Raw genomic sequence first — 12,261 nt, forward strand, 5'->3', positions numbered from 1 at the left:
AAAAAAAAGAATGGCAATTTGGTATTAACAAAAGTGGGATTTTCATTTTTTAAAAGTTGGTTACCATGGTGTGTGAATGTGTAGTCTAAGCCAAACCCCCTTTGTAATGCCGGCGCTAATGTGTGCGTATATTTTGGAATCTCAGCCATCATATAACCAACGGTTCCAACTTAACATTGCAGGTTGATTAAGGAGGCCGGGAAACAGGACCCAGAACTGGCTTACATTAGCAGTAACTTCATAACTGGCCACGGCATCGGAAAGAATCAGCCGCGTAACAAACAGATGGAAGTGGAGTTCAGAAAGCAAGAAGAGGTAATGGAAGTGACTCCGTATTGGAAAACGAGCGCTTTCCTCTTGTTAATGGATTCGCTCGTAGACCCTGTCCTCGGTCTGCTCTGTGTCAGCACCCTGCATCCTGGACTCCCGCCAGCGCAGCCCGTAATTACCTGGCATTAGAGACGCACAGATATTGCTCGTTGCACTCTCTCAGGTTGTGTCTGCGTTACGTGGGCCTTATTGGCGCTGACAGTTAAATAACCTCATGTGTTGCATTGAAGTATGTAGAGTCAGAGAATCAGTGGCATTCCTTGCCCTTGTGCTGCCACTTGAACTTTCCTCACTAAGCAGATAGGAATTTTTTTGTTTTGCTCTGATAGGTTTTTATTTTATTTTGCATGTTTACATGGTATACCACTTTTTCCACTGCACTTTTCTGATCCTGGCCGAATTCTGTGCTGTTCTGAAAGGCAAATCTTTGAAATTTGTAGGTAGTGTCAGACCCACCTTTACATTCCTATTGGCCAGTCACCATGATTGGCGACCTGGCTGCCACTACGTAGGAGGTAAGAGGGGGGCATACAAGATTTGACACTATCATGAAGCGCCTGTCAGACTTTTGACCTTTTTGTCCGAACAATCCTCATCAGTGCATGGAAGGTAAATGTACACTTGAAAGGACTTAAAGTAGCAAAAGGATTTGTTCGAATTGATATAAAATGAGTGCGGAGAACAAAGTATCCAAGGTTTGGCAGAAATTTTCCTTGAATACTTTGTAATCCACACTCCTTTTATATCAATTCAGTCAATTCATTTTGCTGCTTTTGACTCAAGTATACATTTCACATCCAAGCCCTGATGAGGGACTTTTCTGACCACTGAAACACAATGGATGCCTCTCCCATCCTCTGGAACTCTTTACCCCAATCTGTCTATCTCCCACCTTGACTGGCTTTAGGCGACCCCTAAAGACTCATCTCTTCAGGGAAGTCTATCCCACCTCAACCTAACCACTGAGCTATCACATTCTCAAACAATTCATCCCCACACAGCTACCTCGTCATGTATCACTGGCCCCTCCCTTTTAGATTGTAAGCCCTCAGGGGCAGGGCCCTCCTTACCATCTTGTATTGTGATTGTAATGTCTCCCCATACTGTAAAGCGCTGCACAAACTGTTGGCGCTATATAAATCCTGTATAATAATAATGTATCCAGTTATCTGATGAAGGATTTCTTGGGCTTGGATTTTGGTCTGGCGCTGCTCCAGCAACTTCTTACTACTTTGCATTTGAGGTACCCCACCTAGGGGAAGAGCAGCCTCACCAGGGCTGTTTTGCTTTAAAATAGATTTGGATCGACCATTGGCAATCCTGTATCACTGATCACCATTGTTCCAAGTGCCTCTCCAAGATTTCTTTTGGCATTCAATTTCTTAGTGAACCATGACCATGAACTTTTGTCGTTCATTTATTCAGGTCCTTCGAAAATTCCGAGCGCATGAAACCAATTTGCTGATTGCTACCAGCATCGTTGAGGAGGGGGTGGATATCCCGAAGTGCAACCTGGTGGTCCGCTTTGACCTGCCCACAGAGTACAGGTCCTATGTCCAGTCGAAGGGTCGAGCAAGAGCTCCCATCTCAAATTATATCATGCTATCGGACACAGACAAGATCAAGGCGTTCGAGGATGATCTGAAGACCTATAAAGCCATTGAGAAGGTTTGTGGCACAGCCATGTCCCTCCTGATGTCCTTCATGTCTGATGACTTCCTGCATCTTTACTTTGGTTCATGTTTCAGATACTGCGGAATAAATGCTCCAAGTCCGTGGATTGTGGTGAGGCGGAGTCCGAAGCCATTGTAGATGATGATGAGATTATTCCTCCCTATGTGTTGCGGCAAGATGATGGGAGCCCAAGGGTCACCATTAACACTGCTATTGGCCACATTAACCGGTAAGCATAATGTGGACTTCTGACCGAGTATTGTATAAATAAAACATTCGGCTGTTCTGAAGAATTCTTTGTCATAAGTTACATAGTTCCTGAATTCTGCATGTAGTGTTTTATCAGAGTGTCCTCATATGGTGGGTGTTCCGTAATGTCTTGTGTTTCCCTGTGTGCCATCCTTTAAGGAGACTCCGTCACCAAATCGAACATTATTGTTATGGGTTTATTTGGGTCTACAACCATCGCAACATATACTTGAGTACAAGTGATCCCTTATTGTCCTCCAATGTTTATTTGCTCGTTGGGTCTTATTCTTATCCCTGCTAATCGATGAACATGCAAACAAAATAATGGCTGTTGTCATCTGCTAGTGTTCACCTTATGAAGCCTCTGTCCTTTTAAAAGAGAACTATGGGGGTCAGTGTTTTTCCCCATAGTTCTCTTTAGAGTCATGGGAGGACATATACTAGCGTCCTCACGTGACCCAAAGCTCAGTATATCGCGACAGCTACACCTCGCGATATACTGAGACCGCCGTTGCCGGGACGAATCCTGACAATGCTGTCGATCCATCTGCGTGAATGACAGCGGGCTCTGCCTATCTAGAGGCAGAGCCAGTTGTACCCGCCCCTCGTCCGTTCTTCCACTCACCGCTGGAGGATCAGAGCCTGACTGACGGTCAACGCTCTTTGCAGGGAGATGATCGGAAACTGAGCGAGCGACGGTATGTGTTCACTTCCCGATCTAGTGAGCCAACGTATGATATCTTCATTGTCACACGTCGACTCTAACTATGAGGATGAGTGATTTTTCACTCACCTCATAGTTCTCCTTTAAACCTTAAAGGGTTGTTTAACCCTCAGCGGTTTTTACATATATCTACTACTAGCAAGCAGTAGATATAGGCAAAAACATTTTTAACAAACACCTTTTCAAAAGGATTTAACTTACCAGTGTCCCCGCCGCGCGCTCCAGTCTGAATATCTGAAGATTCTCGGGCGGTGGCCAAGGATCTTGGGGCGGGAGCATACGCAGTTAAGATCTTCGGCCGGGGGACAAGGAGAGACACAAGGTAAGTAAATGCGGCAGCGTGCACCTGCACAGACACCGTGGGACAGGAAATACCAGTTAAGAGAGAGGATTCGGCGCTGGATCAGTGACCTGCACCGGCGCTGGAGGGACTCCTGAAAACTACTGGAAAGAAAAAGATGATCGGATCAAGAGGCATCATTTAAGGCAAGTCCTTACACTAGCATTCGGGGGGGAAATGTTATCCTTTTAATGTCACTTTAAGCGCAACATCATCCTCTATATAGAATGGAAGAAGCTATAGAAACTCTGATACAAATACTTGTTCAACGTTAGACTGACTTTTGTGTTCTAATTTATGGGTTTGTTGCAGCTATTGTGCCCGGTTACCCAGTGATCCTTTCACTCACCTCGCTCCGAAGTGTAAAACTCGAGAAAGTTGTGAAGGCCTCTATCGGTCTACTCTCTACCTGCCGATAAACTCTCCTTTAAGAGCCCCCATTGTTGTAAGTACCTGGTAAGAATATACTATACACATGCACACATACGGTTTTGTGAATCTTTAGTAAGGTTGTTTTATAACTTCTTTGCCTCATCCCCCTCAAGGGAGGCAAAATACTTAAGACCACAGAAATCTTCACTCTGCGGCCTTGCCCTGAGCTGCACAGAAAAGAAGCCCCTGTTGTGTCTAGTCCCTACCGTGCATGCACCACTCTCCTAATTGATTACTTTGACTTTGTCTGTACTTCTCTAAATGGTTGGAGCCGCCATAGGTAGGGAGTGAATAGAGTGAGCAGCTTGCATGCACTGTAGGATCTGGATACATCTGAAACTCTTTTGTGCAAAGGCTGTGTGAAGCTGGGCAGGGCTACACAATGGAGATCTCTAGAGCAGGGATAAAGGTTCACTTATACTGAAGTTGTCCCTGAAGGCTTCTTCTGAACTCCGAGTTCCTTCTGGCAGGTCAGTTGGACTTTTCCCTGTGTTGCTTATATTGTATCGTGCCTTTGACTTGTCAAGAAAGGGATCTTGTTTGTAGTGACAGTTCATCACATGTCCTCTCTCACCAGCTCTGTGTAATTGTGTGTTATTGTTCCAGGGTCCTCCCATGAACTGTGCAAGGCTTGCAGAGCGAGCAGTGGCCCTGATATGCTGTAAGAAGCTCCACGAAATTGGTAAGAATTCTCTCGCTGGGGCATTTGTCCCATGACTGGATCAATGAATGTGTGTGTCTATTCTCACCACTAGGTTATGACCATTTATATCTGTTTTAGTTCTAGTGGGTTGAAGTGCACCTGTCATGAGACAAAAGTCTGAGCTGTATATCTGCAGTGTGAGATCCTAGGCACTGCTGTCTCAGAGCTAGTTTCGGAGATTTGGAGTGAGTGATGTCACTACTGTACTGTTCTTTGCTGGATGCTCTGATATGAGGAAGCAAAGCCCTTCCTTTTACCATGATGGCTGCCTACACGCAGAGACAAGAATAGGTGTCGAAGAGGCTTCTGGAATACCAATAATCAGTTGAGCAATGTTGCAGTACATCAAACCAATTTTTAAGGCTCGTTGTCCCTGGTCAGGCTGTGCTTGTCAGACACGGTTACCATAACTGGGATACCCAGAATCATAAACCAGAAGTAGAAAGATGGAATGGAGAACGTCTGACCACAAATGGGTTCAAGGAAACTGCATTCATCAAAGTGATGATATAGCCAATCCATTGTGGGGATCTGAACCCTGCCCCGCCCCCATTAATCAGGGCTTGGATGTTGTAATGATTCTTGGTAAGACTTAAATAGAGCCCTTTTCTCTTTTAGGTGAACTGGATGACCATTTGATGCCAGTTGGCAAGGAAACCGTTAAATACGAAGAGGAGCTGGACCTACACGATGAGGAGGAAACCAGCGTCCCTGGCCGGCCTGGCTCTACTAAACGGAGACAGTGCTATCCTAAAGCTGTGAGTAATCAGTATGGTTTCCTGTCTGGGGTTGGTTAGGGGTTAGGACTGCTGTGTTTTTATTAGGGATGCAGCGATACTGATACTAGTATCGGTGTCGGTGCTGATACTGAGTATTTGGGCAAGTACTCCTACTCGCCCAAATGTTCCGATACCTTCCCTGATACCGGAACTTCTGGTCAGAGGAAGATTTCCTCTGACTGGCAGTGACCTAGGGGAACATGGAGCCGGCTTCTGGGCAATCAGGAAGCCGGGTGGCGAGTAATGACCCGCCTAGAAAGCCGGCTTCCCATCCAATCAGCATTGACACGGCTGTTCGGCAAATCAGCATCGAGCAAGCTTCCCGGCCAATCAAGAAACCGGGAGGTGGGTCATTACTTGCCGCTGGGCTTCCTGAGTGGCCGGGAAGCCGGCTCAAGCCTTATCGGATGGGAAGGCCGGTTTCCCGGCCAATCGAGCCAGCCAAACAACATGGAGCCGACTTCCTGGGCAATCGGGAATACGGCCGCCGGGTCATTACCCACCAACCGGCTTCCTGATTGCCAGGGAAGCTGGCTCCATGCCAGCGGAAGCATCGGTATCGGCGATTACCGAAAGCAAAATATCGGTCCTCATTTTTGAAGTTCATCTTATTTGTCCTAGTGACTACCTAAGAGGGGATTTCCATCTTTTTGGAGATTTCTTCTCACTTCCAATTGTCTAAAGGGCTGGAAGTGAAAGGAAATATCTGCAAAGGAAGATTGAAATGGCTTACTCTGCACAAAGTTGGCTATGCTTAAAAAAATATGTGCACAAAGGAGATAATTTGAGGGCTTTCCTCAAAATTTCAGCCAGAATTTTCCTGTTTTTATTGAAGTCTTCCTGATTGGATAAGTTTTTGTCACTTCTGTCGTCGGGCCTGGACGTCTCGGCTCATTTTTCATTCTTCTCGCACAAGTATTTTTAATTGCACCTGCAGGTTTGGGGAGCAGTTTGGCTGTAGATTTTGATTGACAGTTAAAAATTTATTTCAGAACACCTCTGGAGAAGAATAGTTTATAGACTGTTCAATGGTGGTCCCATTTCAATAAATCGTATGGCGCTGAACAACCAACCCTATCTCGTGCCTCATTTCTCCAGTGCAGCTTACGTCCAGTGTGTTCCCTTTGTATGTCTGCTGATATGTTGCAGTGAACTCTTTTTTTTATAATGCGCCTTTTTTTTTTGTACAGATCCCGGAGTGTTTGCGGAACAGCTATCCGAGACCGGGTCAACCATGTTACCTGTATGTAATAGGAATGGTATTAACCACACCATTACCGGATGAACTCAACTTCAGGAGACGGAAGCTTTACCCTCCTGAAGATACAACGAGGTGCTTCGGCATCCTGACTGCGAAACCCATACCTCAGGTAGAGCAGGGTCTCTCGCTTTGTTCTACAGTGTTGCATATCAACAGCATGCGACTCAATCCTGGCTTTTCAGTAACGGTCCCCTTTCCTTTAAACCATCTTGCTGCCGTCACTGTAACTATTACTGCGTTGGCAGCTCTGGCATGTAAGCAAACTCAGGAGCCAGGAATGTGCTTAGTTTTTTACTACCATCTGCTAGCTTTCACATGGAAGTGAATTGGGCAACTTAAGAGCTAAACACTTGTAACCCAGGAGGAAAAGGGGAAGTGGCTCCATTACAAGGACTTGCATGGTGGGTGTCGGGAGGGAGAGCAGAAGGAGATTAATAAATATCCATTCACTGATCTCCCCTGGGTTGCATGAACCAAGAAGCTCTCGGATCTGAGCACTTTCCGGGACAGGTCTGTCAACCTTTTCTCTTGCTGGGGGAGAAGCTGATTGATCAGAGACTTTGAAGACTGCGTGGGTGACATTAAAGGTCTAATAGACAACTGATGTCTCAAAGGAGAACCGAAAGAAAATATTTCCACTATGGGAACGTGCAAATGCCCGTAGGGTGACATCGCTACCATGTGGTGAATGTACCAATATATGTTTAATTTCATTATTATAATTATGACAATGATGATGTACTAAATAAATGCTTTTCTAAATTGTATACGGTGAGGCCTGGAATGTTTCTTTAAAGCCCCCTTTCCCTACGGGCATTTGCACATCCCATAGTGGAAATATTTTCTTTCTTTGCTACAATATATATATTGGGGTCTGAAACTTCCATTTCCTCTACGTCCATTTGCAATACATACTCACTAATGTTGACCTTTGTCTCAAAGGAGAACTATGAGGTGAGTGAAAATCACTCATCCTCATAGTTCAAACCGACGTGTGACAATGAGACTGTTACAGGTCGGCTCAATAGATCGGGAAGTGAGAGAACACATACCGTCGCTCGCTCATTCCTCGATCATTTCCCCGCAGGAGAGGTAAGGAGTGCCGGAATGGGAGGTTTTACAGCAGCTAAAAACCCTTTCAAACCCATTGACCGAGTATTGGTTCACATTTTGTTTTATGCCGAGTGTTTATTAATGAAGCAGTTCCCTTTTAAAGCAGGTCTGCCTGTCTTGCAGATTCCCCACTTTCCCGTCTACACGCGCTCCGGGGAGGTGACCATATCGATCGAGCTGAAAAAGTCCGGCTTTACTCTGACCTTACAGCAGCTGGAGCTGATCACCCGGCTCCACCAATACATCTTCTCGCACATCCTTCGCCTGGAGAAACCTGCACTAGAATTCAAACCCACGGCGGCCGACTCCGCTTACTGCGTTCTACCTCTCAATGTTGGTGAGTGGCTTTCCGTAAGAACCCCGGGGCCCGTCCTGTCCTCATAGGAATTTCTGTTCATAGCCAGAACTGGAGAGAGCCTTTGCTGTAAAGGTCATAAAGCCCAATTCCAGCCAAAAATGTTTTATCCACAAACTAAAGTTTTTTTTTTTGGCTAGAGTTGAGCTTTCAAAGTTTCTTACTTGGAGATCCTGCCAGTTACCTCACTTCCTGTCAGAGAGCAGTGCCGTAGATCTCACACTACAGTTACACAGCTATGAGACTTTAGGGCAGTGGTTGTCAAGCTATGACACCTGACATCAGTGGCAGTGGGCCCGCACATAATGTTCAGTATGCATAATGCTAGAATTCTCTGTTGGAAACTGCAGAAATACTAAAGGAAATGACGTCCAGACTGGGGACATGCGACAGATTTGGTTGGAACCTGGATACATGCTGTAAGTGACCGTGTGAGATACTGGGAAGATGTTGCATGAGGCTAGTGGAGATCACGAATGCTCCCTTTACAAAGCTATACTCCTACTCCCACTACAGGCTTGTTGGGTCCAAGGGCCCAACAAGAAGTACCGAAGGGCCACCGGTTCGGCACCTGGGATGTAGGCACACTCCTACCAGGAAATTATATTTTCAGGAGAAATTCCAGACAAACGTTTTTCAGGGCATTGGTCAAGCACAATGACCATTTGCAGATGTTCCCTATAGCAGCGACTCTTCAATTTTAGGTTCAGGTGCTCTCTAAATGAAAACTATGAGAAGAGTGAAAATCACTCAACCTCATAGTTCGAGCCGACGTGTGACAATGAAACTGTCACAGGTCGGCTCAATAGATCGGGAAGTGAGTGAACACATACCGTCGCTCGCTCACTTCTAGATCTATCCCTGCAGAGAGCTGTGGCATTCACAGCTCCCTGCAGGGATTCCCCTCCCCGCTCCCATCTTCCATCGCTGACTGGCGGAACGGATGGGGGAGGGTGCGGGTACAGCTGGCTCTGCCCCACCGTGACCTTTAGAGAACTATGGGGTCAGTGCTTTTCCCCATAGTTCTCCTAAGTATAAAAATGAGACTTCCTAAATTTTAGATTTTTTTTCTTCTTTTCCTCCCAGTTAATGACTCTGGCACTTTGGACATAGACTTCAAGTTCGTGGAAGATATTGAGAAATCGGAAGCACGTACTGGAATTCCTAGCACACAGTATACACCAGAAAACCCTTTTATCTTCAAGCTAGAAGACTACCAAGATGCCGTTATCATTCCAAGGTGAGAGCGTAAGGGTGCAGGGTTTCTGTTAAGGATGACATTTATTCTGTATGTCTTTTGAGTAATACACTCCCACCATTACCTATACCGCTCAGTCTTGTAAGAAATTGGAAATGATTCTGATTTTATGATTGGAGCATTTCCATCAGACTAGTGAGGTGCGAAGATTGAGGGCCCATGCATACTATGGCACCTACTACTATAACCAAATTTGAATGTCACCCCAACACACGTTGGCAACAGATATGCCTTGCAGTGCACTAATGCGTGTTGCAGTGCATTGCCAAAAAGTGGTGCACGCGCTATTTATGGCCGCACAATACGCAGCCACATCCATTGGCAAGGTGCATTGCATTTAGCATGCATTGCCACATATTGCAGTAAGGTGCACAGTAACATGTCTTACCACAATGCCACAGTGTGAAGGAGCCCTAAATGGCACCTTCCCTTCCCCCTGAGCTTGGCTCAGGTTAGAGCCTAAACTATAGGGTCACTGAAGGAAATACCTGCCTCAAAGGATCGGCCGCACAATACCAGAGCAATCCAAACGTTTATTGAAATAATCCAAAAAGAGTAAATCCAAGAGAACAATGAACAAGCATGTACATCACCATAAGCATATCCCACACCACGCCAACACCTCTCACGCGTTTCACCACCGTTATTGTGCGGCTGATCTTTTTGAGGATTCGTTGTGAACAAGTGGGAAGCGCGCTATCTCCTGCACCCAGAATGTGAACTGATCGCTCCTTGCGGAACTTAGACTGGATCGGTGAGTCTATGGAGCTTTCTTGAATAAAAGCTTATACAATTAAACAAGCCTGAGCGTTCACCTCCCTGCTTCCAGCATGTGAATATGAAGTGAAGGAGCAGCAACAGACTGCTAGGATCATCTCTGCTTACTCCTTTTGTTAGTATGTTCCTTACCAGTACTTGTGAATGGCATTTACCTATTGAATACTAATGCAACCGCTCCCAGTTAGTGCTGCTGTACTGATTACAGGAGGGTGAAATTCAGGTATTATATTTAAAAATACATGTCATGATTCTTTAATCGTTGCATTAATTGAGGGTTTTATATTAGGGCTGGGGAAATTAACGATTAATTCCTCGATTTAATCGTTAAACTTTTTGATCGATTTTTAAAATTCTTTTGATTGAAAGTGATAATACTCACCTCTCCGCCGGCTTTCGGGAGATCCGGTGACGTCAGGGACATCGACGTCACCGGACTCCTCCCCCCTTCCCCAAGTGGCTCCGTCGGCTAATGAAGGGAAAGGGGGGAGGAGTCCGGTGATGTCTGTGACGTCACCCGACTCCTCCCCCCCTTCGTTAGCCGACGCAGCCACTTGGGCCGGTGAGTTTGCCCAAGAAGCTCCAAGCTTCTGTCTTATCTTAAACTTGTATATATATCAGGGGTGTGGAAATTTTTGAAAAAACTACTTGTCCAAGGGCTAAAGCGGGGGCCAAATCTACTTGTCCTTCATAACAATCTACTTGTCCCAATACAAAAAAAAATAGTTTTAATTAAAACTAGGGATGCACCAATACCGGTTTCTGGGTATAGAGTACCGATATTTTGCTTTCGGTACTCACATTCGTGTGAACATGCCCTCAAATTTCCTGATATTATGTTGCAATCAGGTCCTTACATGAAATGGAATGGACAGGTGCTGCTACTTCAAATACTAAGCTAATACTTATGTTTAAATCACCCTTAGGGCTTTGCTGTTTAACTATACTACCAGTGTGTAAATACATTTGTAATCCAGCGCGTTATTATTCTGAGTTGCCCCACTCAAGCGGCGGCCATATTGAGTGGAGCACGTGAGATTAATAACGTGCTGGATTAGTGTGATCCTAGTTCATTGTATTACTTCATTGCTGTGCTGTATGTGTATAGCCAATGTAGTTGGATTTGTATGTGCGTTATAATTAAAATTAATCGATTAAAAAAAATTTTGATTAATCGAACACAATTTTTTTTATCATTACCAGCCCTAATTTTATATCTGTCTAAAGTTCAGCCATAAGAAGAAAGGCGGCTCCCTGCAAAAGCCTCACAATGCCTCACAATGCCTCATTAACCCTTTCCTCTTCTCAGATATCGCAATTTCGATCAGCCTCATCGATTCTACGTTGCTGACGTCTACACTGATCTAACTCCGCTCAGTAAATTCCCTTCCCCAGAATATGAAACCTTCGCTGAATATTATAAAACAAAATACAACCTCGACCTGACAAACCTCAACCAGCCCCTATTGGATGTAGACCACACGTCGTCAAGGTAAGGGAGCGGCATGCAGCCACAGAAGCCTTTTTCCTGGATCTCGGACTAGATACCCTGTTTCCCCGAAAATAAGACATACCCCGAAAATAAGACCTAGTTGTAACCATCCCGGGGCCGGTGGTGGCATAAAAGGGAACTTGAAGAGCCGCGGGAGAGAATCAGCGGTGCCAACGAAGCCAGCGCTAGAGGAAGCGTGGCGGCAGCGGAGGGAGCAGAGCCGCATAAGCCGATGCCTCCTCTATAGCGCCGCCTCCTGTCACAGGCGGAGTCATACCAAATGCACTCCGCCTGTGAGGAATCCATAGTGAAAGCGCGCTTCACTCATTCTGGGCAGCGATTGGTTACCAAATTGCTCTTGGCACCCCCGATTGCCCCGATCACCATATTTCTGTAGATGAATAAGTGTGGATTGTTATACATAAAAAAAAAATTTAAATAAGGCCTACTGTGTTTTTTTTTGAGCCAGAAGACATATAAGACAGTGTCTTATTTTCGGGGAAACATGATATTGTGAAGGAGGCCCAGCTGTTGAGGTCAAACCAAGAAAAACTCTCAGATATTTCGAATGTAGTCATAAAATGTATTTAAAGTTGTTGTTTTATCTGCTTTTATTTTGCCTTCTCTGATTCTTTCTTTCCTCTCATCAACATGCTAATGAAGGCACTTCAGCATGGCATGTAATCAGGATGTCACTGTTATTTCATAGCTTATTGTGATGTCATCACTCTGTGCTTTTCTATACAATGAAGGCAGATCATGGCTGGTGGGAGG

At 45.3% G+C, this 12,261-nt stretch overlaps 1 protein-coding gene across 1 annotated transcript in view; it reads left to right on the forward strand.

The window, feature by feature from the left end:
- The window catches only part of DICER1 (dicer 1, ribonuclease III), a 47,966-nt gene that overhangs the window by 13,367 nt on the left and 22,338 nt on the right, over positions 1 to 12,261 (forward strand). The window contains exons 9-18 of the mRNA XM_018559401.1: positions 183 to 315; positions 1,756 to 1,998; positions 2,079 to 2,233; positions 3,630 to 3,762; positions 4,356 to 4,431; positions 5,071 to 5,210; positions 6,422 to 6,601; positions 7,729 to 7,942; positions 9,047 to 9,200; positions 11,305 to 11,487. Coding sequence (XP_018414903.1) covers positions 183 to 315; positions 1,756 to 1,998; positions 2,079 to 2,233; positions 3,630 to 3,762; positions 4,356 to 4,431; positions 5,071 to 5,210; positions 6,422 to 6,601; positions 7,729 to 7,942; positions 9,047 to 9,200; positions 11,305 to 11,487 — 1,611 coding nt within the window. The remainder of the gene's footprint in view (positions 1 to 182; positions 316 to 1,755; positions 1,999 to 2,078; positions 2,234 to 3,629; positions 3,763 to 4,355; positions 4,432 to 5,070; positions 5,211 to 6,421; positions 6,602 to 7,728; positions 7,943 to 9,046; positions 9,201 to 11,304; positions 11,488 to 12,261) is intronic.

This window comes from Nanorana parkeri, unplaced genomic scaffold (assembly GCF_000935625.1).
Source record: "Nanorana parkeri isolate BGI_ZX_2015 unplaced genomic scaffold, ASM93562v1 scaffold392, whole genome shotgun sequence".
NCBI lineage: Eukaryota > Metazoa > Chordata > Amphibia > Anura > Dicroglossidae > Nanorana > Nanorana parkeri.